We start from the raw sequence: 26,012 nt of genomic DNA on the forward strand, positions 1-26,012 counted from the left end.
CTACATTAATAAATCTAGCTTCTTCTACATTAATAAATTTAGCTTCTTCTACACCCACTTTGTTTTCAATTCTCTAGGCCAGTGTGTGACTGGACACAAATGATCACTAAATGAATTTATTGTGTAAACGACTTGGGCCAAGTTCTAAACTGCTATTTCCCAAGATTGGCATGCAAAGGTGCCATGTGGTGTCACCAAATAATCCTATAAAAAACTGAAGTGAAAATTCAGATTCTTTCAGTGCGTTCCAAGACAAATATTTTATGCCTGAATTGAATGACATAGCAAGATGTAATACACCAGGGAATTGCTCAATACAATGTAACTCAGGTTACGAGCTCTTACAAAAATACACTGTCTACAAAGAAATACTAGGACACTGAAATATGTAATAAAATTAAAGGATATCCCATTCGATACAACCAAGTAGTAGCTGCAATACCGCTCTCGTTTCAATAAAATTCTGGTGGATAGAATCAAGCATAAACAATGAAAAGTACACCACCTTGTACCCAAAAACAGAATTACAAGGATAACCCATTGTTGGCTGAATGCATATTCCAGAAGTAAAATTCCCTCATCCACACAATATTCATGATAGGCACCAGTTCTATGAAACCAGGTTTCACAGCTGGAGCTTGAACACTGCTAGGAAGACAACTGGGAGTGAACTTCACATCTTTCCATGACATCGCCTTTCTGTGATCCCTTACTCTAAAGGTTGCAGCCAGAAACTTACCACTACTCGGGGCAGTTTGATGTGAATTTCATGTCTTTCCAGGATATCATCTTCCTGTGATCCCTTCCTCTAAAAGATCTAGAGAGAAACCTACCACTAATAGGGTTGCATAAGCCAACATCAAACACAGAAGTACAATTTATCCTTTCAGATGATGGGTATGCATCTTTCAAATAATAGTCAAACAACATAGCAAGACAACACACTTGATGGGCCAATACATAGTTTTGTTGATCGTTTGGTAGCATCTTCAGCATGTGAAGGTTGACCTACAATTTAGGAAAGGGGGCAAAAATAGGTAACTTGAGTAGGAGGTAAAAGAAATCAAGAAGATATGTAACACTATACAGAGACCCATTATTCTAAGAAGCTAAACAATTGCTAGTTTGCTACCCATTACCATCCCATGTTTCCCATTTATCAAACAACCAACCCACAAGATACTGTCTAGTGGTTTTACTGCAGTAACATCTTGAGGCACAAGTTACTTACCTCCGCTTCCATAGCACGAAGTTCATTGTACCACTCTAGTCCATCTTTCCCCTTATGGTTTTCGCCAGAAGATATGCAGCAAAGACCCAATGCAAAAAGAGGAGGTCTTAAAGGATATTCCATACTGATCTTGATCTGTCAAAAAATAAAAAGCTGAATGGAAACCCCAATTGATCCCTGAATCTAATTCAGTACATAAAAGGAGAGACTTGTTTACCTTGGCCTCTAAATTTACATTCCTCTCATCTGCACTGATTTTTCTCCTTAGAACTAGGGAAAATTCCTTGACCCCATAATCCATCCATGAGACAGATTTTTTGACACAGTAATTGGACATACTTTCATCCTCTCGTTCAACTTGTGCAGGCTCATCAAGATCACTTTCGATATCCAGTAAGAAGTCAGAATTATCGTCAGACTTTTTGAAACTTTGTGATCTAACTTTATTGAGCGGAGTAATACTTTTAGAAATTAAGCTCAGTTGCTTTGAGTGGTCAAATTTAGACATGTTGGGACGCAAAGTTGGAAGCTCTCCATCTTCCGTTATACTCTCCAGTTCGTCCTTTGTATCACCAGGACATTCAATTACATCAACATCCATAGATTCCTGAACATGCTCTTCTTTGTCTGTGACAGCTACAGATGAAGCCTCACTAGGTACAGGTAAGGCTCTAATGACTGACCAACCAACCAAATTGCACAAAGGACTGTGCAAAGCCCATGGAACACTTTTGCAGGATAGAAGAGGCCACTCAAGCTTTGAAAGAGATTCTAGCTGTTCCCTGTAATGAAGTGAAGGAATTCCACAAATTTTAACTAAAGCATGCTCAACCACACCGATAAACAACTTAATTGGAGATCCTCAATACCAGAATGGAATTTCATCACATGGCTGAAAACAATAGTCTTAAACATAGATACACACTACAAAAAATCATAACGGGGATGGAGACAAAGAAACAATAGTAAGATGACAGACAAAGCAAAACAAAGCCCAAAAGCAAAATTTAGTTGATAATATTATGATATTTATCTTCATCGAACAACAACAGTCCTTCATATTATAAAACTGTAATCTTAGTACAGCAGTGACTCACAGAAGAGCCAACTGAGATTTTCTCCTTGAGCGAATTCTCTGTAAAACTGTCTGTACACGGTTCTGCTGACGATATAATGAAAGACCAGATATAACATCTTCACCCCTCGCTGCTTCACCGTTGTCTGAAGTTTCACGACCAGCAAGAAGCAAGGGAGACACCTCAGGCAAGAAATCAATTCCTGCCAGGTGTTGAGCCCACTTGTAAGGACGTGATGCTCTCTGGCTATCAAACAGTATATCATCCCCAACAAAGAGTTTGGCTGACTGCATTAACATTCAAATAAAAAGAAAAGGCACATAAATAAAAAGTTGGAAGAACAAATGCAAGATGTAGAGAGATAAATGAAGAATAAGTCAATAATATGTAAAGAAAACACCCAAACCTGGTGAGGAAGCTCGTTTCCTGTATCATTGGGGAATAAATTGCATAAGATGTCATTCTCAGAACCATCATTAGTTCCTTCTATTCCAACACATACAACCTTCAACTTTACCAAGTACTCAAACTTAAGAGTAATGAGTTTTGCAGGCTTAGGATCAGAAGCCTCATCATCATACACATGAATAGTGATTTTAAGTGGGTGAACTTGGAATACTCCTGCTCGGTCAGCACTATCCTTGCCTTGAACCCGTTTTGGCCTTTTTCTCCGTCTCTGACCATCTTCCTCTTCATCAGGAGCATCATCTTCTAATTTGGAACTATCCACATTGGTGGGAATGCCTGACAAATATAATTGCAGCATATTAAATCCCTAATTTTTTGTATTCAAGAAATAAAGATATTAATTTGAAGAGGGATTCAAGATTGATATACTCAAATGCTCAAGCAATTCCCATGCTTTGTGAGATGCGGGCATAGAAAGAAAACAAATATTTGATCATACATTTAATTAAGGCAAAGAAAGATGAATAAACACGGCACTCATGGAAGTACTTCACAACTCGTAATAAAGTAGTAAACTTTCTTTCTTTTACTTGTTATCCTGCTGCTGTTAATATTAAAAGTTAAAATTAACTATAACTTTCAGCTGCTAACATTGTCCTCAATGATAACATTGGAGCGATAAAAGAACGATAATGTTTATAATCCTATGTTAGTAGGCAAAAAACACCTACAGCTGTAATAGTGCTGCTAAGTGCTAACATAGATTCCCATCCAAAGAATGCTGAAATTGACATATCAACTCAGAATTACCAGTGTCCTTGTGAGCTTGATTGCGAGCAAAAGTTTGAGCGTCTTTCAGGCTTCCAATAATCTCCACATCAATGGGTTCTCTAAAGGCCTCCTTTTGAGCCAACAGCTGTGAGTAAATCACATAAAGAGCCGGTGGAAGCAACTCTGCAGAATGATGCTGCTTTAGTTTCTTAGTATGCAGAACACCTAGTTGGTTTTGTACAGGCAATGATGCTTTCTTAAGAGACTTGAGATGTGAAGGAAGACTTGTCAGGAACTTCTTCCGGTTTGCAATAGTCTCCAAAAGGCTTTTCTTTTGCTGTTCCAGTTTTTCATGAAGCTTGCACAACCCTTTGCGCTATTGCAAAATCACAAATAAGAATCAGAAGCATATATACTATACGGGCAGCAACATAAAATTTATCTATACAAAAATGTCTAGATCAAAGGCAGCACACTATGATAACATTTGCTACTTGCTAGATGTCTGGTTAAATATAACATATGTCTTCTATTCTCTGTCTTGAGCATTTTACAAATAGAACATAACAACACATGTCCTTTTAAAAACAAAATAACTTTATTAATTAATTGTTCCTCACTATTCTTACCATTGTTGTTCAGTTTGACAAACATTGCTTATAGAAAGAGAAACACACTTTTTTCTAACTTATTGTCTAATATTATAATACACCTAAAACTAATTGCACAATACTGAATACATTCGATGTGATTTTCACCTGGAATAACTCAAAAGTTAGCCTATTAAGCATCAGATTATGAGCACTGTCATTTGACACAACAGAATCCTTAATATCCTGAGGAGCATCACGGAAGAATCGATCTTCAGGAACAAGGTCAATGTCAGGATACTTGGATTTAAAGTCTTTGCAAGCTTTGATTGCTTTAACGTAGTGACTTTTCTCATACATAAGGTTATGAAGCTGCAATGTTGTAAAATCCACAGGCGCTTTCGCACGCTCTGTTTCCGTTTTCACACGATCCTCCTCAAGCAATATAGACCTATTTGCCTAAATCATAATCGAATCGTTAATTAATTACGAAATTGACATAAAACACTTAGAGAAATAAACCCTAGAGAGTACAAGAAAAAGTTATAGGTACCTGGCGGAGAGTGATGAAGTGAAGGAACATTTGAGTAACGAGTTCTGGAACGTGTGATTTTGATTTACCCTCTCTCTTAATAGAAAGCAATTCAGAGATTATGTTCTCAACGGAAGCTTTTGTGTTTTGGAGAATTTCGTAGGGCGATTCATCGATAATACGTTGTTGTTCGGAATTCGTAGATCCTTGTTCATCTGGCATAGTGGCTGAACCTTCCTCTATTTCACCGTCTTCCATTAATCGATAACCTTCCATAACTTCTTCACTTCTGTGTTTCTCTCTTCTTCTTCAACCAAACTACTCTATTTCCCCCTCAACAATTTTAGGTCTACAAGATTTGGGCTTTTCAATAATGAAAGCGGGCCTGCTTTCTATCCTATTCAGGCCCACTTTCATTTCCAATTGCGTTTAGGATTCAATTTGAAACAGTTGCTATCGGGTTTTAGGACAACCATTTTTTTAGCTTATAAAATCAATGAATAAGGTAACATGGTCGATACGAAACTCCTTAAAAACTCATTGGATCTTTAGGTATCATACTAAATTAAGTATTAAAAGTTTAATTCTTATAAACGACATTTATTGAAATAGATAGTTATATACTTAGAATAAATAAATTAATTTATTGTCCATAGGTGAGAAACTCTCGGTTTATAACAAAAAACTACACTGACTTAACCGACAAAATTCAATGCCCTATCGGTTTTAAAACGGGTTTGCAGGCGGTCCGCAGTAATTTTTTAAGGATTAAAAATCACATTACATAATAACTTTTTTTAAATGTTCTTAATATTTCCTTAAATGTTGTTTGTGGGCCGCCTGCATTGTCCAATGGAAATGCTTGCGGGTTTGACATGTGAAACAGACAAATAAACAAAATTTGTATATCTTGCCTACAAAAAATGCGGACTATACAGACGTGCATGCGTTCAATACCTATTTTGTCATCTTTTTAGAATATGATAATACATTAGGATGCAATATTTTGAGTTGTTAAAGAGCTTAAACAGTTGAGTAACTAGAACATGTATCCTTAAATCCACGTTAGAAAAAGTCAACAATAAATTGTATAGTAGTTTAACTACCTATTCTAACCATATTAAATTACGTGATTCTCTTATTCCCGAGGAGCAATTGTTTGTAATCCCAATGCATATAATTTATTCATTTCTTTTCTTAATAAGTATAGATTTTCCGACGTGGGGAACCACGTAGGATAAAAAGTTGACCAAGCAAATGGAGATCACGTGTCAGGGTGTTGAAGAAGAAAGACGTAGTCATCTAACAAGGATTTTCCCTCATAATTTTTTATTCTTATGTCCCGAATCAATTCAATTTCATAAAATAATATTAATATATTAATTTTTATTTTTATAATTTTTATTTTTAAATGAATAAAACTTTTTCATCGATTTATGATACCAAATAAGATACGAATGAGGACTTGTGATGCTCTAGCCGGATAAAAAACGCAACCACCGCAATATGTCAGATTATCACGTGCGTTTCTGGTGCAATAATCCTCTACTCTACTCTTCTTATCTCTTCTTGCTCCACTCTCACACAAGCCTGTGTGCACTTTTGTAACTTTGTTGCTTCACTCAACAAAACAGAGACAACATTCATAAAAAAACAAGAGAAAAAGAAATACCAAAAAACAACTCATAATAACAATTTCATAAGAAAGTTAGCCTATATGGTGATTAAATAATGTCGTAGATATAAGTATGGTGAATAAATAATTCATTTTTACAAAAAATAGAAGCCTTTTACTGTCACATAATTTCACAATAAATACAAATAATATGTTTAGATAATATAATATAATATTTATATGATATTTCATCAAAACAAAACAAAAGAGTATTTGTGGGGTATAGTATTACCTAACCTATTTTGCATATAACAGCTAAAGGCTAAGCCTTACAGGTTGTAGCAGCCACTTTTACAACTAAATCCACGATGAACAACTTGTCGTCTGCAACTCGGAAATCCAGACAGTGGCTCCCCCATTATGGCCGTACATGTGTCCCAAACAGCGACATACAGTTATCCCGAACATCTAGCAGAATTTTATATCATTAAACTAATATATTGTTGGAATATATTGGAACTAAATTCTACTCCTGCCTAATTAGAAACTTTAGCTTATTTCATGTGGATTAAAGAAGATAAGAACATTATTAAATTATCAGTTTTTCTATGTAGTTTATCAAAATTGTCATTCATTATTAAAATTAAATATTGTCTATCTTTTCACTCAAATTACTTGAGAAAACAGAATTGTTTTGGCAAAAAAATTCATTAATTACACATATAACTTTAAAAAAGTCATATATATAAGACACAAAATAACGAAGATTTCAAGAATACCTTAGAAAATGGATGGGATGGAATAATATTTTTATTTAACCAGCATCTTAATCAAATGTCTCTGGAGTTATCAAGAAATTAAAAACTTGGAATATTAAACAAACAAAATTAGTAAATGTAAAAAACTTTAGGAAGTATTTTAATTGATCAATAAGTATTTGGAGCACGTAAAATTCAAAATTAATTATCTTATTAAATCCAAGTCATAACATTTTTATGTTAAACAAAATTTAACTGATAAATACATAAATCTAAAAATGCAATTATTCCCATGCTTCTATAAAATAATGGATTTAATTCTAAATCTTACACCTATATTGTCAAATGTAAATTTCTCTCCATAATTTTTTCTTTACCTATACAAAATAGAGAAAAATTAATGTCTTGCAATAATTTTTCGTAAATTATTGATAGCAAATCATTACAAGTGCAACTGGGATTTCAAACTAGATCTCTAAATAAAATAAGATGAACATGCCCGCATGGTTAATGAATTAATAATAGCCGCCATGGAAGTTGCACAGCTAGCATACATATAATTGATAACAGAAACTAGCAACATATATAATCTGGATAAGCTAACTCTTAAGACATATAATACTATATAAATAACTTAATTAATTAACTAGCTAAACCTTAATCATAATTCTCATGCATAATCTCCATATAATACTCAACATTTCAAGCTTGATAAGGTTTAGGTAAAGGATTCATTGCAACAGGGAAACCTATTCCTGAAGCATGAACTGGTCTTGTATTGCTTCCATTGGAAACTCGTTCAAGTGACTGAACCTGAGACTTGAGAAACTTGACGTAGTGAATTGCTTCATCCAACATTGAAGCAGTGTCCATTTTAGTTCCTCCAGGCACGAGTCTTTGTAGTATCCTTATCTTCTCGCTTATTCTTTCTCTACGGTGTCGTGCTGCAACGCTTTGAGGATCTTTTGAAATTTTCACGTTCCTTCGTTTTGGTGGTTTCAATGATTCTGGGTCTATGTGTATTGGTTGCATGGATGCTATCCTGAATATCATTTCCCTCATCGCTGCCATCGAGTTTCGCTTCTCTATTGTAAGTGAAAAAAGAATTTAGAGAGTGATTAACTCTATTGCATAATTTGTAATGTAAATATAACAAAATATTTAGATTATAAATCGATAAACCAAATTGGTATATAAAATAAGATGCTGGGGTTCATTTGCGAGTTGAGTTTTGTAGTAGAAAGAATAGAAAAGAAGGGTTTTGAAGTGGTGAAACACACTTGTCATATAGCCCTGAAGTGCTTTCTTTCTTTCCTCTATGTTCCAAGACCCGGCTCGCAAATGAACCCTTATGCTACTGTACCATATGGATTTGCAGCCTCCAACATGTTGCTGGGTTTCCAACTTTCCTTGACGGAATTCGACAACATAGGTGGTCGGTTTTGTTCATGTTGGTGAAGCACTTGAGTAGGGTTATTGGTGAAAGAGATTGAAACGGATGGTGAGTTTGTAAATGAAGACCAAGGCATAGGAGGGTTAGTGTTAACAGCGCCGCCGCTGAACTCTGGTTGTGGAAACTTCTCAACAGTGTCGTTTTGGCCATAAGCTGCAGAAAATTCAGGGAACTGCATCATCATCATTTCCATCTGATATTCATCTTCCGAAAGGGACGAGTTTAACTGGTCCATAAAGGGGACAAGAAAAGTTAAAATCCAAGAAACAAAACGTAAAAGTGTGGGGAAAATAGAAGAAAGATGGAGAAGTATTTAAAGGGTGAGTGAAAAACTGAGAAAATGAACAGAGGAGGGACAGAGGGATGGGAAAGAAAAAGGAGAATAGGGTTTGTATCAGAATTGTGCAGTGAGTACTGAAGGCCTATAGGTACAGGTGAGGTGAGAAAGAAGGAGTAGATATATAGTGATAAACCAATAAAATAGTGGTATTGGGAACAGTATACACTAATGTTTCAACTCCTTAGAGGTGGTGACTTTCAATATGTTACTATATGGTGTGTGAGTGTGTATATATACACATGTGGCTCGTCCATGGCAGATTCTATGATCCTTGTTAATTAATTAAAAATATTAATTATGTTATTCAAGTGTGAAGTCTAAGATTGAATATACGGGGACGGACGAAAGAATTTATAAGTAGAAAATATTCATGAAAATAATGCTTTAAAGTTTTTGTTTAAAATGTGATGTTTCACCTATGACTCTCTACTCTTCCCATAGTATAACAATGGAACTCCCTGATGGTTGGAGGTTCCTCAGCCCCAGTATGGTCTAACACGTGGTATGAGAGCTGATGGTTCGGCTGAGACGAGGGAGTGCACCGAAATGTGTGTGAGTACCCACACTTGAAGGGAAGATTGTTGTCTTTATTCAAGTGTGAAGTCACCCACATTTGAGGGAAAGATTATTGTCTTTATTCAAGTGTAAAGTCCCAAATTGAATATGCGATGATGAGTGAAAAAATTTATAAGTAGAAAAAGCTCATAAAACTAATCTCTTAATATTTTAGTTTAATATGTGATGTCTTACTTGTGTCTCTTCACTCTTCCATACTATAGTAACAATGGAACTACCTGAAAATTGAAGGTTCTCTTGTCACATTTTGTCCAACGATTAATAATGGGATAGTTTGTGGAAGTGTTTTTATGAATTTCATGAACTCAAAATATGTAATCTTTGATTGGACCGGTGGAATAAAGTAATGAGATTGCAAATTGACTTAAAACACCACAAAACCAAAACATATGTACACTAAGGTCTAGATTGAAGCTTTAAAGCTTATTCTTTGTTCAAGTGAGCACTTTATACGTCATAAAGTTGCTATGATTTGATCTCTCGGTATCTTACATTTCCATATTAGGAAAGAATCTTGATTTAGGATTAAAAAAAGATATATTGCAATGTCAAAGAGCATTAGGCAGGATGCTATTATGAGCTATTCAACTTGAAGGTTGCACCCAATCGAATAGCTAACAGTATATATTGAAGTAATAAAATATATAAACCAACCAAAAACAAAAAGATCTACCGATCCTCTCTAATAATAAAGAGGGGAGTATTATTTTTATACTTAGTTTTAGTGATAAAATGTTATTGGAAGCTTAAATAGAATAATATAATTGTCATTACATTTTGTCTTTTGCATTGTTTGAACACGCTTGAAATATGTATTTTTATATATAGGGTGTATACATATGTCAAATTTAAATTTATATATAAGTTTTGTATATTAATTTATGTCTAATTTTGTATTTTACATATATTAATAAGGTTTGGGGATAGGGTATGAACTATGCCAAACCCGAAAATTGAATTCGGGTAAAACTCGAACTCGAACTCAATCATATCAAATTTTCTCGTTAAATTCAAGTTTAGTTCGGACGGATACCCACAGGTTCGGTTTTTATCGTCATCCCTAATGTCGTGCGTCCCTGAAATGCGCGTATCTTGACTGATATAATGCTTTATCTAGGGTGGTCATTTGTTGCCTATCCCACATGTCATAGCTGTATATTAAGCAAATCATTGTCACATGACAGAGGGTGGTATGGGATACAGATGACATGTTCAGCTCTATGACAAATGTATGTATTGTTCAAGCGACGTAATAGTCGTATAACAAAGTTACGTGGTCGTGCAAATTGTTGGTCAAGTCTTGTCTTGTTATTTTCGTCCTTTATCTTGTTTGGTCAACTATCCATGTATGATTGACAACTACACGAACTAAATCTTACTTGTCTGACATTTGGTCGTGACTTGTGATCATGATGTGTTTTAGAATATGATGAAACAATTAATATTACATAGATATTGAGATCCTCTCCATTAAATGGAGAGGCAAGTACACCCAAAACAAAAGAAAAAATATAATATAATTTAACATTTTTGCCCTTAAGATATAAAAATATAACAATTTCACCCCTATGTGTAAGTGCAAAAGTGCTCACTTGCCTCTCCATTAATAAAGATGATCCTAACTCGATTTATTGGCCTATGAGTTCAAACCCTCATAAATGCACTCTCCATTATTTTCTCATTTCATTCTCGCTTCTTTTGAGCCTTTTTCAAAAAATATCATAAATAAACATTCTCCTTTAAGATATTTTTTTGTATTACTAAGGATATTACCTCATCTTATATATAATGAACTAATTTTTTTAGAGTATGTAACTGTATTTCTCTTTTTAAGATATGAAATGATATGAATAATGCTCCAACAAATAATGATTCAGATGCGCCCTCAAAATTGAAAGAATACCAAGTAAGTGCCTTTCTCAGTGCATGAATAATTTTCCCGGGCAATTTATTAGGTTAGAATGCTTGGGAGTTGGTGGAAGTGTGATAGTGTTAGCTTTGCCCTAACTTTACTTTTCTTTTAAAAACATGAAGTCCCACGCACATGCCATACGTCAGAAATATATCTAGACACTTTTAAACAATGTTATTTGAAATATTTAATTAAGTATTTCACCACATATCAAGTCCTATTATAAAAAAAATAACAAAAACTAAAACTGTTCTTCTATACTTTCAATCAAATTGTGTTTTCTTTTGTGCATCAATCAAATTAACAAGTGATATACAAGTAAAAAGTCATAAAAACTGAAAACACAAATACAATTTTTTTTGGAATATGTAAACCTTATATAAAGTATGAGGGTGTGTGGTATAATATTCATTTTTTTCATTTCATGACGCAGTTTGGGGACAAGGATCTTACGTCCCAAAAAACTCTGTTTCCCTCTCTCTAATCAAACATATTTCTTAAAATAATATAAAATATTAATTTATGTTTTTTATAAAAATAAGTTTCAATAACATAACCTATTTTAATTAGTTTGATACATCATTGGAGACACCAATAGTTACAGGTGATCATCTTCCGAGTTTGGGTGAAGCCTATTATCTTTGATAACCTGCAGCTACATCCTAAAGTAAAGGGACCTAGCCCTCTCATTAAAAACGGAACGCTTTTCAAGATGGATGAGGCACTGATTGAACCTGCTACATGTGCCGAAATTACCATGCAACAACCTTGCTTTATTTTTACTACCTGGCCCTCTTTTGGAGAATAAGTGTTAACAGTTTTCACCTTTCTATTCCATTTGATTTGAAAAGAAGAAAAAAAAAAGGACAAGGACATCACAAAATAATTAATTACTATAGCACAAGACACGTAGTCAAGGGACAAAACAAACTTTTGTACTCGTTCGCATGATCGTACGTGCTTCAATTCTCAAAGCTTCCTTCATTTCCATCAAGTGAGTCCTAAATGTTAAAACCATAAAATGTTTATTTAAAACAAATATTACAGAAGATATAGCATTACTTAATAGGAGATAACGATGAAGATAAAAATCACATCATTCAAAGTGTGAAGGAAAAAAACCATGATGCATGAACGTGTGTTTGCGTGTTTTAGATTTTGATATTTATTGTTTGCGCTCCAACCCAATTGCGTGGACCCCGCACGACATGTAATAAGGTACCAGACAGCCACTAATATTAGTACTTTTGTGGCACATCTTCTTATTCTTATTGAATGAGACTTATCTCTATTAATGAAGAGACAAATATCATGTAAAAGTAAAGAAAATGTAATATACATTAACATTTATATGCATTTTATTTAAAATGATATTATATTTTTACCCTTAAAATACAAATGAAAAAGTTACTTACCTCTCTATTACTTGAGATGAGTCTCGCTCATTCTTATTATTCTAATTAACAATAGGACTTGTCTTTGTGAATGAAGCTTTCTAATTTCTGCACCTGTTTATGATTTTATATTTGGACAATGACAATATTATTAGTGTATCTAGCCAATTATTTTCTATAAAACAGTGTGTGTATGTTTTTATTCAAAATTGAGATTATAAGAAAAATATGTGAAGAATCGGACATATACACCTAAATTTGTCTTCACTAATTACTCAATCTAATTTGGGGTTTGTTAGATTTAGAACTTAAAATTAGCTCAATCATTGTTAGACTAAATTATTGAATTGTGTATGTCTGTTTAGAATGACTGAGATTTTATATCTGATAATCGATTATATAAATATTAAAATTGTTGTAATTTTGTAAGAGTTAATCGAATAATAGTAACAATATGAAATGAACTCTTTTTATAAACGGCAGAGGAAGAGTATGCGGCTGAATTTCATTTAATGAAAGATTGCAATTTTAGGGCCCTCTTAGACAATTTAATCTCTTTAGGTTATAGATTAGATTTTCATGATATATTTAAACATTATACAAGTGATAAAAATATATTATAAAATAGAAAAGAAGATATATGTCAAAAATTAAATGGATGTAAGGAGAAAAGTCGCCTTATATGATGCGTAGTTTAGTGGATGAGGATCATCAATCCTCAAACATGTCCCCGAGTGTGTCCCAAACTAATCATTGTAAAGTAAAATTAGACAAAATCATGAATGTTTAAATTTTTAATTGATATAACATATAGTGATTAGTTTAGGACAGACTTTGGGATATGTTTGGAGACAACATATCATTGTCCGTAGTTCGGTAAGAAAGAGAAAGAAAAAAAACACTAATGTCTCGGGTGTGTAACTATGACAGTGTGCCTGGTGCAACAGCACATGCATGCGTTTGTGGATGCATGATTTTCATCACTTGCTAGTTGGATCATTTTCTAGTTGCCCAATTACGCAAATCATAGAAACAAAGAATCCAAAACTTGTTGGGATTCAACATTCTTTAGCACTCATTTTCATGGTACACCAATCCAGTACTACTAGTAGAAGATTAAACAAGGCACGCTTACATGTAATAGAATTTGGTAGAGTAAAAGTTTTTTACTGCTTCCAATGTTGCTTTCTTTGCTGCATGTGCAAATTGATTCAATGTCATGCTTATCTCACGAATTGGTTCTTGCAGGAATTACCCATTCCCCAATTTAGCATCTTTCTTCTTAAAGCTGCAACTTGCTCAATTAACTTCTTTACCCGATTACACAGACATTATTAAATATGCAGAATTGACCGGTGGATTGTTTGAACCCAACTAATATCCTCGAGAGACAAATACTTTATTTTACATGTACTTTTAATGATAAAAATGTTGTTTTATTATATATAAAAGATAAAAATGTCTTATCATTAGTAGAGATGATTTTTAGTCGAACCAGACTATCAATGATAGGTTTTGTGTTTCCATTCCCTCATCAATTATGTGTATTTTTTTAATATTTGTCAAAACACAACATAGCAAAGGTGGTCCATCTGAATCCTGATCTTGTTTCTCATTTAGTTTTCCCATATGAATTAAAATACGCTTTAATTGAAATCACAACCATTCAAAAAGATTATGTTAACTTAAGACGATGTAATAAAAAAACTTATAAATTTATTTGCCTTTTAAAATAAATATATTACTTTTTAGTATTAGTCTTGTGAAAGGTTTAAACTCCCTGATAAATGCTTTAATTAACCCATTTAAAAATATATTTCATAGCATATAAAGAGATTATTATAAATTTGCTTTCATGATATAATAAACTTTTTAAAAGTGTAGACTCTAGCCTTCATTGAAAAAGATTTAAGTACAATCTCAGGCATTACGTTTACAAAACAAGCTAGGATGTTTCTAGCAATGGTTAGTTAATCTTAAACTATTTCCACCTTTACTAAGGTATATGACAGATTGATGCAGAGGAAACATATGTCACACTTTTTTTATTGGCAATTAATATAATAAAGTAGAAAGAAAATGTTTACCGGAACAAGTGGTAAGGAGAAAGAAAAACGAGTAAGGAGGTTCTAAGAATGAAGATAAATTGAGTACATTACTTCATTTAGATTAAAACTCGAATGTTCAAAGATGACTTTATTTTTAGTCAACCAAATGGACCAAATAATGATGAATCAATTAAACATTCACTTTTCCAACCCCAACATATTCCAATAAGAAATAAAGTTGCATTTGACACGATTGAGGTTAACTTAAAAAAGCTCGAACCAAGAGTAGATTTTTTGCCAAACACCATAAGACAAAGGGTAAGTGAAAAACAAATGATCAACCAATTCTTTCATCATATTACAAAAAACACAACCTATTAGAACTCCACATCTAGCTAGATTTAAAAAAGTTGTCTAAATTCACTGTCAGTGTATACATCTTTTTTTTTTTCTGATTACATAATCTAAACATTTTATTTTATGTATGCTAACTAATCTCTTTCTCAGTAGAGATAACTGAAATAGTACAGTTTCCCCCAACAACTGTTTTTATAAAAACAATGAGAATGAAATTGTAAATATAGACAAATTGTAAATGATATTTGGTTAGATTGTTAATTTTTTTGTTCACAATAGATTATAAATTTATAATAATGAAACAAAAATCATTTTTAAAACTATTATTATCTGAAATAATTTAATTTGAAAAAGTCAAATATGTATTGCTAAAAATTTAATCCAACTCAAATCAGAAGGAAGTATTGAGTAGTGGTCCTGAACCTTTGGTATTGGACTACCCAATCATATGAAAACTATATTTTTTTGTGCGAACACAAAGGAAAATAAATATAGAACAAAATCTCATGGGCTTTTCTGAAAATGATATATGAACATTGGTGGTACCTAATGGCAACGAGAGATACCAATTTCCCAACAAAAGAAAACGAGGCACTACAGTTATGGAAGGGATCATGTATCATTATTTATGTCATACTTAGTATCCCAAGTCAATAAGAAATATTTATTCATTTAAAAATAAAAATTATAAAAACAAAAATTAATATTTTAATATTATTTCATAAAATTTGATTGGTTCGGAACATCAAAAAAATTAGGGTGCATATCAGTTCTCACATTTAGTGCTACTCCATATACCATGACCTTGCGATTTGTTGAAAAAAATATATATTTAAGTTAAAATTTAATTTTTATGTAATCTTCTGACCAGATACAAGGGGTCATGGTTAATGAATTGATAATAAGTGTGAGACAACCGGACAATTATGTTTTTATCCCAACTCTCATGGAATGTGGTTTTTTCCTTCCACCGTCCATCCATTAATCCATATTATTTCGTGTATATTAAACACATTCTACCCAATAGTAAACCAAATATTGAAGTAAGATCCATTAAGCAATTCACTATTCACCACTTATGGCTTCTTCAAGCCATGCTTTAAGAATTTCACCTTCTTCCACTGTGAGAAATGCTAGTGTCATCCCAAAATCATTCATAGCAACCCCACCAACCAATGCTTTCATACCCTTCACTTCATCAAACTCTTCCTTCACTAAAAATGTTAACCTCACTACAACTTTGTCATCCTCTTATTTTTCTTCTGTGCAAAGGAAATCATCATTCTCTTGCAGAAGCCAAGCTGAGCCAATTGACACTGGTAGAAAAAACTAATATATGTTTTCTGTTTTGGTTTTTGTTGTTCTTCCTTCTTAAAATTTATAGTTTAACATTAACTTAGCAATATTCTGTGTTGACCCTTTTGGTTTTTATGCTTGATTTGCAGAGAAAGTGCAAGAACTAACTGTGTATGAGATCAATGAGCGTGACCGTGGAAGCCCCGTTTATCTTCGGTTGAGCCATAAACCTTTCAATTCCCTTGGTGATATAGTACCCTTCACCAACAAGGCTAGTCACTTTTAATTGTGTACTTAGTTGCATGTTTCTTAGTTTTTGCATTTTGCATGTCATTATGTTTTACTTTTGCTTATTTGCTAAATTAATAACGCAATTTTCTCCGAATGAATTTATCAACGGTGTGATTTGAATTAAAGAAGCTTATAGTTTTATAAGAACTCTAACTTTCACTTACTGATTAAATTGTTGAATATAAGACCACATCATATGTTGCTATATACATTGTATTAATGTTTGACATGTACTATTACATCATACTTTGTTACACCGTATTAAATTAAATTCTTAAATGCATTAAACCATAAAGCTATAGTTTTTATACGTTTCTTTCATGCATCCTAGTTCCTTTTATATTCTGATTACTGATTTCATTTTCTACTACACAGTTATACACCGGAGACATGGAAAAACGAATTGGAATAACAGCTGGAATATGCATTTTGATCCAAAACAAACCAAAAATGGGTGGAGATAGATATGAAGCTATTTATAGCTTCTACTTTGGAGATTATGGTCACATTGCTGTTCAAGGACCATACTTAACTTATGAGGATACTTATTTGGCCGTGACAAGTGGGTCAAGAATCTTTGAAGGTGTGAGAGGACAAGTGAAGTTGCACCAAATTGTTTATCCATTTAAGATAAGCTACACTTTCTACCTAAGGGGTATTAAGGATTTACCTCAAGAGCTTCTTGCCAAACCTGTTCCTCCTACACCTTCTATTCAGCCAATCCTAGCTGCTAAGGCCCTTGAATCATATGCTACCATTGCTGGTTTCACTGATTAAAACATGTTTAATTACTTTTTCAGTTTTGTTTTTATCGGCTAAATTTATAGAGTATGTTTTGTAGAAATTAGTTTAAATGCATTTCATGTCAATTGGTGAAGATTGGATATTGGTTTAGTGATGTAAGATCTTGTTAAATCTCCATAAAGAGCAAAAGATTAAAGAGTTGAATCCTAACGACATTACTGGCTGAGAACCATACATTCTAAAAAAGTTTAGTTCCTTAACTATGGGACAAATTATATAATTGATTCTCCAAAAAAAATCAACAATCCATAATTGAAGGAGAAACATAAATTTAACGTTGATATATATTGACTTGACTATGGCTCAAACTAAATTTACAAACTAATTATAAGTGATTCTCTTAGTGAAATAGGTTCTTTCCCAAGAATATTTTTTATAACATTGAGGCATAAATCTCAAAGTGTAAACATTAATATCAATAAGAGACCTTTCAAAGTGGACAAAATTATTTTTAAACAAGTTAGATTAATATAAATATAGATTAATTTTCGGGCACAATAAACATAAGTATATCGAAGGGGCTCGACTCTTCTCCCGTATTGGAGGATTCACTACTAAGTCTAAATTTTAACATGCGGTACTAAAAAAACTTAAAGGTGTATATTTTTTATTATTTTATGGTCTTAATTATTTTTATTATCTCCCTCATATTGAAAATCCTTGTTTTTATTCCTTTTATTTCATTCACTTTCTTTATCTAAATACACTATGTAAATATTTTAAACATATGATCATTTCATATTTATCACACGATAATAAATTAATGTAATATATACACTGTTAGTATAAAGATTTATACACAATCGGCACATTATCTATTATTCTTTTGTATCACTTTTTTTTTTGAAGAATCAATATTAATAAAACATAAGTGATAAAAAAGTAACTAAAGAAAAACAAAGGAATTAGACTGAGAAAAAGGAAAAGGAAACTAAAGAATGCAAGATTAGAAAAATAGTGAGTTTGTATTATAGGGATGAGGATCGCATGTCCTTGACCGTGTCCTTCCCAAGTCAATCACATATTGACACGTAAATAAAAGAAAAAATTTAAAAATAAAAAGTTATAAAGTGTAACAATCTGATTGGTTTGAGACATAAATTGAGACACCATTTGAGACAGATAATAGACATAAAATCATCTTATCTGAGGCATATCTCCTCCTATAATATGAGAGGGCAGTGGACACAATCTGGCCACATCAGCATAATCACCATACAGAAAATCTACCTTTTTCTCTAACCATAGAAGTGCCCAACACTTATATTCTCACACTACTACTTCATCTTCACCACCATGGCTGCATCCATAGCCTCTTCCTTCTTTTCTTCTTCCATCAACACTGTTAAATGTCTTCCTTCAATAACAACATCAACCAACCGTATCATGTTACCATCTCTCTCACTCTCCTATATAGTAGAACCTTTGTCCATTGGTACAATCTCACACAAGTTATGGGACCCCAAAGTTTCTGTTGCTGTTGCAGAACAAGAAGTGGTTGTTGCTGCTGAGGTTGATGTTGAAGAAAAGGTGGAGGTGAACACTAAGCTATATTTTGGGAATTTGCCTTATAATGTGGATAGTGCTCAACTTGCAGGGTTAATTCAGGATTATGGTAGTGCAGAACTAATTGAGGTATTACTATTATGTAGAGCTCATATATATGTATTTATTTGAATGCACAAGTATAAAACTGATTTAATTATAGATCATCATATCATTAAAAAAACTTACTTTCTCAAAGTTATGATTGGTTGATGGCATAAGCCGCATAGACAAAAATCGGGGCTCGATAGCTGGTTCGCTGCGCGGCTGCATAGAAAACCTTACAATCCAAATGCATCAAAATTAAACTATATATATATATATATAGCAATTAAATTAAGTAGCTTGGGTCCATTAGAACTAGATATTAAATGGCATGAGTGCTCCTTTCTCCTTAACCAAGTTCTCTGGTATTAGTCTAGTGCATAGAGAACTAGTAATTATGGGGTTGGAATCCTCTCCAGTATTAGATTTCTATGCCACGTGTCTGGATAGTCTTATTGCATATGACTTTTTCTACATTTTTTGACAGCACTTCTCTCTCCGGTATCGGAGAGGAGTCTTAAGCTCTCTCAATCCACAAGTCAATAAGGATCAACTTTGTGCAGCATGTTCACATTAGCTTTGTTAACTTTAAGGAACACACCATTGAAAATCCACAGATGCTAGTATTCAACAAGAGCTTAGCCTCTGGATAACATAAAGATAAAACCCATCTTTCAGAATTGCCTCATGCTTCAATCTTATCAATTCCTTCTCTTTCAGTAACCATGCTTTGCAGTTCTACTATCTTGAGCTTATGGCTCTAAGTCTGTATCACTGTATAATGATTTTGAGTAGAAACACAAATGAATATGTACTAACTCAACAATATGCAACTCACAGAAAGACTTTCATGTCGGTATTTTGATTTTTTTGTTAACAAATTTTAAGATATTTGCAAGAGGAGAATTCAGCTTGTTAGGAAAATTATGCAGAATAGTGTGACAAACATTGGTAATTTGAAGGAAAAGGAAGTTAAAATTTACAGTTATACCATAGGTAGATGCATTCCCTAATCCTTGGTAATGTTAATAATTTACATATATTTTTAGGTTCTTTATGACAGGGACACTGGAAAAAGCAGAGGCTTTGCATTTGTGACAATGAGTTGCATTGAAGATTGTAATGCAGTAATAGAAAATCTTGATGGAAGGGTATGAACCACTATCTTCTTTCCCTTGTACAGCATTTGTTCTCATGATATGATCATTAGTCTGTGCTGTTCCAATGATTTTGCATGCTAAAGTTTGTAAATGAACTTCTCAGGAGTTCACGGGTCGAACATTGCGGGTGAACTTCTCTAACAAACCAAAACCAAAACAACCCTTGTACCCGGAAACTGAACACAAGCTTTTTGTTGGGAACTTGTCATGGTCAGTAACTTCTGAGAGTCTGATACAAGCCTTTCAAGAATACGGAAATGTGGTCGGGGCTAGGGTCTTATATGATGGCGAAACTGGAAGGTCGCGAGGTTATGGCTTCGTTTGCTATTCAACAAAAGCAGAAATGGAATCTGCCCTTGCATCCTTGAATGATGTGGTATTTTACTAATCATCTTTTCACTCTTACACTGGCTGTGCATTCTTTATACTCTCTCTATTCAATCATTCTTTATTATTATTGTTGCTACATTGTGTAATTAGGAAATGATGATTTTGTTGACTCTTGTTCAGGAAATAGAAGGAAGGGCAATACGTGTAAGCTTGGCTGAAGGAAAACGTTCACAAGGTTAATAGAAACTTGAGAGGCTCTAAGATACACAAATGGTGCAAAAAAAAAGAAACAAATGCATGTATATCTATCATGATGCACTTGCTTCAGTTTGCTGGGGAATTATTTTTCATTTCCTGTTATTGATAAATTATTTCCTTCCACTTTCATAGGATTTGTTGAGCATAAAACTACAGCTATATATTGTGTTAATATATCCGCTATTGCTAACATTGATCATATGTGGCTTTCTTCTCATTGAAGTCATACATTGTACTAATCTATTCCATTTGTAACATTTGCTATGAAATATTCAGCACCATGAAGGTGTGAAGTTTCCTAGCCCAGTGAAATGAGCACAACTTCAGAACACAATTTTGAAATGAGTATCAGCAAAATGCTGAATCTGATTAAGGATATTTTTTTCTTAGTACTAACAAAAAAGGGTATTCCCAACCTTTTAGGTAAGGAACTAATCTCTTTTGGGGTTCATGGTTGTCTCTCCTAACAAGTGTCGCTCATAAGAATCCTAGGGATGTAGTAGGGCCTTATACCATTAAACTAACATCTTGTTGGTGAAGGATATTTATTATTGATGGGACATATATAAGCCATTTTATAGTTTTTATTTTGAAGATTATGGTCACATGGCAGTGCAGGGAGCTTTGCTTATGTGGATAATAATCTGGCTGTAACTGGTAGCTGGGTATTGAGAAATTATTACATATTCAAACTAGTGGTTCTAATTATATCCAAACCATTAATTCAAAGAACTCATTAGTGCAGTGTTATCTACTTGGACATGGTTAACATTTCCTTCTCTCTTTTTATTCTCTTTCTGACACATTTTTCTCCATCGAGACCAATTCTGCTGCTAAGGCCCTTGAGTCACATTGAAAGATATTTAGTTGTAGACTTGTAGTTCGTTTTGTCATCCAATAAAAGATATAAAAATTATTTTAAATGATAATGATAAATTTAGTCTTAGATAATAGTTTGTGTTTATTCCTTTTATTTTTTATTCAGTTTTTGTATGATATAAATCGGAAATATAAAATAAGTGTAAAATAAGATAATACAAAATTCCGTAGTGTAGTGTATCTCTTCCATTTATAATAGCAACTTGATTATTATTGCTATTATAATAAGACTTTCTATAAAGTGAACCTAGTTGGTGGCACAAACCACAAACTCATTATACTGTCCATGAGCAAACCAGATACCTATTTTCTATGAGTTGAATAAAACAATAATCAGCATCAAAAGGGCAAACATAATTTTAATGTAAAATTAGAGATTTCACATGTAAGTGATAACCTGTTATTGTGTTACATATAGACCTCAATGCCAATAAATTTAGAGGATTGACATTGAGGACAAAAACTAAGCTTACTTTCACAATCTTTACAGAGGCAAAGATGCTTACACGGCAATAAAAGCATGTTGACTTTGTTCACTTTGCACGCCTTACATGTCATCATCTCGTTCATATTATTGTTCCCTTTGGAGAGCAGATGAAAATCAATGGTTCCGCCTTTGATGCATGAAGCTGTATCGTCAACCTCACTGTCACCACATCCTTCTTTACTGTCTCTGCTTTGGGCGTAAACTTGCTCAAGGTTAAACTTCAGAGCAGCGACCATATTCTCACTGTAACTTGCTCGCTGTTGCCATGCATCTGCTTCGACAGCCAACTGCTCCAGTCGCTCCTCGAGTTCAATGTTCCTCATATTGATGCCTTCTATCTCAGCTTCTTTTTCACGAAGTTTCTGAAGGACTCTGTCTTCAATGATAGAAATGCTCTCAAGCTGTGTTGCCTGAACCTTCTCTATAATTGTTTCCCTCAATCGTTTACCCTGTCAGAAAAAGAAAGATTAATTATTCTCATGATCTTCAGATTAGGCATAGCAATTTTTCTCAAGATCTTCATTGCTAGCAAGAAAAGCAGTTTATAGACAGAGCCCTGATGGAGCAAAAGGTTTATGATGAAACTTTATCTAATCATTACTAGTCTGATAACAGCAAGAAACAATGAAAAGGCAGATAACTTTGAAGAATTCCAAGTAAAAAATACTGATTTTCACATATGCAAGATTACAAGCTACAAAGTTTCCAACAGGAATGAACCTTGGTAGCTATACCACATTTTATTAACACGTAATTATAACACTATCCATTCAACCAAAAAGACACTATCAGAAAGTGGGATCGAGATGATAAAAAATGGTCACCTTCCTAACCATGGCCTAGAATAAGAAAAGGGGTCATCAACAGCTAATAAAAAATGGATTGATCTCTTCCTTTAAGTCATCTAAGCTAACTAATCAAATAGGTTATTTGAAAGGCCAAATATGCAAACCTAGAGCAACCAGTTAATAATATAACAAAAACAAACTCCATTTTGGAAAGAAGCTCCGGTAACAAACCATTCACCTATGAATCTCAATAGCATTGATGCAAACAAGGATGAAAACAAAAGGTAAGGAAAACTGTAGCGCGAAAGAAAAAGCAAAGAATGGATGTTTTTATAAAAAATTCCCCTTTTCTGGTTTTTTGCTTTTGTAATGGCAGTTGAGAAAAAGCATTCTAATAAGGTTTCATATCATATTACACATCACTTTAATATCTATTTACTATGCAGAAAACTGAAAGTTTAAACAATATCACTAAGAAGCCTTAAAAAGTAGACAAAAATAATTTTAAAAACATCATATAAACTAGTTTAGTTCTCAATTATTCACTCCGAATTTGTTCCTTTACATTGAGCAAGGTTACTCCTAATCATTTTTGTCCATCTAAATACACTTCGTAAATACTTGAATACTTTGATCATCACAGAATACTAACCTAATAAATCAATCTAGCAAGCATATATTTATACATAGCAAAAGAATCAAAATAGTCATGGTCATTAGAGTGTCACTCTAACTAGACATGAAAGCTTTAACTAACCTCGGCTCTGAGAAATCTATCAATCTCCACATCCTGCTGCAATAACTCTCGATCGATATCGTTGCCAAGATTCGACAACAAAGCAGAGTTTCCAACAGAAGACATACGGCTATTTTCAAGTGACAAACCCAATCCAGTGGACACTGAACGAGGTTTCATGAACTCTACACAAGATATCTTAGAATTGCTCTCCATAAAATCATGTTCCTTGAGTCTTTTTCTCTCTGGCTCTAAACCATAATTCCATTGCAAATCAGCGCCGCCATCGCTTCCTTCAGGTGGAGCAAGCCCAACAACATGAACTAGAAAAACAGCAAAGCACGATAAAAAACCAATTTAGAAATCATCAACTATAATAGAAAAGAAACCCCAAAATAATTTGATTTAAAAAAAAAACAATTTTTTTAACTTCAACATAAGATTGGGAAGAAACCCAGTTAGGGCAATCATTCTTCCTATTTTGGGCAGCAAAAAAAGTAAATAAAAGAAAAAGCACAAAAAAACGAAGGAATTGAAGAGAGAGAAAAAGGAAAGTGAAATTAAAATTTGAACATACAAGGATGATGAGGGAAATCGGTGGGATTGGGATAGGAATAGGATGGAGGCTGCGGCATCTGATCATCAAAATGAATTGAATTTATATTTCTGAAAAAAGAAAAGTGAATTATTAGGGTTAGGGATTTAGAAATTAGAATAAATAAAATTGAGTAGAATTGGGAGAATAATTGATTACCTGAAAGAATCAGACGGCTGAGATTGTGGTTGGTAGTGCCGTTGGGAGTGGTGGTGATGAGCCATTAGAATTAGATATGGATCAACTCAACTCAATGCAAACACAAAACAAAGAAGCAGAGCACGAATGAACAAATTTATTTTCAATTTCTATTAGATCCTCCTCACTCTTGTGTTAATGTAAAAGAATTTAAAATCTATGCATTATAGATGTAAAATTATTTTTCACTGTTGATCCGTAAAACTTTTGTTGGGAAGTTAATAATAACTAATTATGAATGATAATGATTTGACTACAGTATAAAAACATTTACAATATTAATATATACATATTAAATTCATGATAAAATGAGTGAAGCTACTAATAAAAGTTTTTATTGTGGAAGCGGAAGAAGAATCACGAATCCAAAATAAATTAGTTTTGTACCATAAAGAGATATTTTGATAATATTAAAAACTGGGCCAATTCTAAATTAAAAGTTTGTGTGGCATGCCCATTTATTAATTTTTTTAATAAATTACTATGTCTTGTCTATATTAAAAATGGGCTAATTGACCCTTCACTGATATATAAACAATTAAAGGTAAAAAAATTATAAAACCAGATAAAAAAAATTAAACAAGTAAATTAGAGAGAGAGAAAATCTATCAGTATGTTATATATAAAGTTAAAAGAAATTACATAACAATTTGTTAAACACTAGATAGTATAAAGATGTTGGTTCGGTGGCGTAAGGTTTTGCTAAATTATTAGGGTATCAAAATGTCAAGGTTTCAATTCCTGTGAGCGGCACTTGTTAGGAGGGAACCCAAAAAATATTAGTTTCTTAGTAAAAAAGATGAGGAAATTGATAGTACTAAAACAACACTAAATAATATTTCATCATAATTTTTATTTAAATTTAAGTCCTTTTTTAAAAGTTAAGCTTACGAAATATACAAAATAGATAAAGAAACTAAAATTGTATGTCTGTTTTATCATCACTGATAAGAGTTTCTTGCATACATTGAAAACTTACGTTCTCCTAATATTAATTGTTGAAATTTAATTTGTTTTATTATGCAAATATGCAATATTAAGAGCCTATATTGTAATTTACTTTTTCTCGGAAATTAAGAGAGAAGAGCAGTACAAGATTTCAAATAAAAATATTATTATTAAATTGAAGTTAAGTAATTTTAAAAATATAGGGAGGCTGTTCCTCAAATCTTAGTATCTTCCTCTTATTTACTAGTTACTACTTACTACCCATACAATTCCTTCACTTATTAAGATCCACTTTGTTAGTTTTAATTCCTTCATTTTCATTTATTATGACTAACTCTCTCAACAAATGTTTCTCATAGGAATCGAACTTTCGAGTTTCGGAAATTGATAAATTAACTTGATAAGAAAGCAAACATATTTTAGTTGGTGTGCCTATAAATATGTTGGATACGTGAATAAATAAACTGAAAATCTATATACATTATTGTTTCTCTTTATTTTGTCAAGTTTGTATAAAGTTACATCCGTACCAAGTAAAATCAATTCTCTTCTTTGAATTACATTGTAGGTTTGAGTTTTGTTTGTGTATTT

At 32.9% G+C, this 26,012-nt stretch overlaps 5 protein-coding genes and 1 long non-coding RNA gene across 6 annotated transcripts; 3 read left to right on the forward strand and 3 right to left on the reverse strand.

The window, feature by feature from the left end:
- LOC109326576 lies at nucleotides 255-25,966 on the forward strand. The gene is made up of 3 exons (XR_002105260.1): nucleotides 255-542; nucleotides 24,457-24,466; nucleotides 25,956-25,966. It is a non-coding gene; the product is annotated as an uncharacterized LOC109326576 (long non-coding RNA).
- On the reverse strand, nucleotides 323-4,920 carry LOC109326567 (THO complex subunit 5A). The gene is made up of 8 exons (XM_019559263.1): nucleotides 4,630-4,920; nucleotides 4,245-4,535; nucleotides 3,526-3,862; nucleotides 2,714-3,051; nucleotides 2,329-2,594; nucleotides 1,449-2,013; nucleotides 1,232-1,366; nucleotides 323-1,008 (listed from the first exon to the last, which is right to left on the reverse strand). The coding sequence occupies exons 1-8, from the start codon at nucleotides 4,882-4,884 to the stop codon at nucleotides 742-744; spliced, it is 2,454 nt and encodes an 817-aa protein (XP_019414808.1). The 5' UTR covers nucleotides 4,885-4,920; the 3' UTR covers nucleotides 323-741.
- On the reverse strand, nucleotides 7,492-8,977 carry LOC109326573 (transcription factor HEC2-like). The gene is made up of 2 exons (XM_019559270.1): nucleotides 8,345-8,977; nucleotides 7,492-8,066 (listed from the first exon to the last, which is right to left on the reverse strand). Exons 1-2 carry the CDS (start codon nucleotides 8,667-8,669, stop codon nucleotides 7,684-7,686), a joined length of 708 nt encoding a protein of 235 aa, XP_019414815.1. The 5' UTR covers nucleotides 8,670-8,977; the 3' UTR covers nucleotides 7,492-7,683.
- LOC109326575 (allene oxide cyclase, chloroplastic-like) lies at nucleotides 16,025-17,508 on the forward strand. The gene is made up of 3 exons (XM_019559273.1): nucleotides 16,025-16,380; nucleotides 16,507-16,628; nucleotides 17,024-17,508. The coding sequence occupies exons 1-3, from the start codon at nucleotides 16,140-16,142 to the stop codon at nucleotides 17,423-17,425; spliced, it is 765 nt and encodes a 254-aa protein (XP_019414818.1). The 5' UTR covers nucleotides 16,025-16,139; the 3' UTR covers nucleotides 17,426-17,508.
- Nucleotides 18,675-20,959, forward strand: LOC109326572 (29 kDa ribonucleoprotein, chloroplastic-like). The gene is made up of 4 exons (XM_019559269.1): nucleotides 18,675-19,087; nucleotides 20,092-20,193; nucleotides 20,306-20,578; nucleotides 20,713-20,959. The coding sequence occupies exons 1-4, from the start codon at nucleotides 18,749-18,751 to the stop codon at nucleotides 20,770-20,772; spliced, it is 774 nt and encodes a 257-aa protein (XP_019414814.1). The 5' UTR covers nucleotides 18,675-18,748; the 3' UTR covers nucleotides 20,773-20,959.
- On the reverse strand, nucleotides 22,003-24,583 carry LOC109326570 (probable BOI-related E3 ubiquitin-protein ligase 2). The gene is made up of 4 exons (XM_019559265.1): nucleotides 24,435-24,583; nucleotides 24,258-24,346; nucleotides 23,702-24,003; nucleotides 22,003-22,605 (listed from the first exon to the last, which is right to left on the reverse strand). The coding sequence occupies exons 1-4, from the start codon at nucleotides 24,497-24,499 to the stop codon at nucleotides 22,078-22,080; spliced, it is 984 nt and encodes a 327-aa protein (XP_019414810.1). The 5' UTR covers nucleotides 24,500-24,583; the 3' UTR covers nucleotides 22,003-22,077.

The sequence above is a fragment of the Lupinus angustifolius genome, chromosome LG14, assembly GCF_001865875.1.
Source record: "Lupinus angustifolius cultivar Tanjil chromosome LG14, LupAngTanjil_v1.0, whole genome shotgun sequence".
In the NCBI taxonomy this organism is placed as follows: Eukaryota; Viridiplantae; Streptophyta; class Magnoliopsida; order Fabales; family Fabaceae; genus Lupinus; species Lupinus angustifolius.

What these genes read in the sequence shown, in the direction of transcription:
- LOC109326575 (XM_019559273.1), top strand. Translation starts at nt 16,140, where the DNA reads ATGGCTTCTTCAAGCCATGCTTTAAGAATTTCACCTTCTTCCACTGTG. An exon ending in AGCTGAGCCAATTGACACTG is followed by an intron (nt 16,381 to 16,506) that starts GTAGAAAAAACT and finishes CTTGATTTGCAG; the next exon opens with AGAAAGTGCAAGAACTAACT. An exon ending in TAGTACCCTTCACCAACAAG is followed by an intron (nt 16,629 to 17,023) that starts GCTAGTCACTTT and finishes TCTACTACACAG; the next exon opens with TTATACACCGGAGACATGGA.
- LOC109326573 (XM_019559270.1), bottom strand. Translation starts at nt 8,669, where the DNA reads ATGGACCAGTTAAACTCGTCCCTTTCGGAAGATGAATATCAGATGGAA. An exon ending in GGAGGCTGCAAATCCATATG is followed by an intron (nt 8,067 to 8,344) that starts GTACAGTAGCAT and finishes CACTTACAATAG; the next exon opens with AGAAGCGAAACTCGATGGCA.
- LOC109326570 (XM_019559265.1), bottom strand. Translation starts at nt 24,499, where the DNA reads ATGGCTCATCACCACCACTCCCAACGGCACTACCAACCACAATCTCAG. An exon ending in CAGCCGTCTGATTCTTTCAG is followed by an intron (nt 24,347 to 24,434) that starts GTAATCAATTAT and finishes TTCTTTTTTCAG; the next exon opens with AAATATAAATTCAATTCATT. An exon ending in CGATTTCCCTCATCATCCTT is followed by an intron (nt 24,004 to 24,257) that starts GTATGTTCAAAT and finishes CTGTTTTTCTAG; the next exon opens with TTCATGTTGTTGGGCTTGCT.
- LOC109326572 (XM_019559269.1), top strand. Translation starts at nt 18,749, where the DNA reads ATGGCTGCATCCATAGCCTCTTCCTTCTTTTCTTCTTCCATCAACACT. An exon ending in TAGAAAATCTTGATGGAAGG is followed by an intron (nt 20,194 to 20,305) that starts GTATGAACCACT and finishes TGAACTTCTCAG; the next exon opens with GAGTTCACGGGTCGAACATT. An exon ending in TTGCATCCTTGAATGATGTG is followed by an intron (nt 20,579 to 20,712) that starts GTATTTTACTAA and finishes ACTCTTGTTCAG; the next exon opens with GAAATAGAAGGAAGGGCAAT.
- LOC109326567 (XM_019559263.1), bottom strand. Translation starts at nt 4,884, where the DNA reads ATGGAAGGTTATCGATTAATGGAAGACGGTGAAATAGAGGAAGGTTCA. An exon ending in TAACTTTTGAGTTATTCCAG is followed by an intron (nt 3,863 to 4,244) that starts GTGAAAATCACA and finishes ATTTTGCAATAG; the next exon opens with CGCAAAGGGTTGTGCAAGCT. An exon ending in ATGTAAATTTAGAGGCCAAG is followed by an intron (nt 1,367 to 1,448) that starts GTAAACAAGTCT and finishes ATTTTTTGACAG; the next exon opens with ATCAAGATCAGTATGGAATA.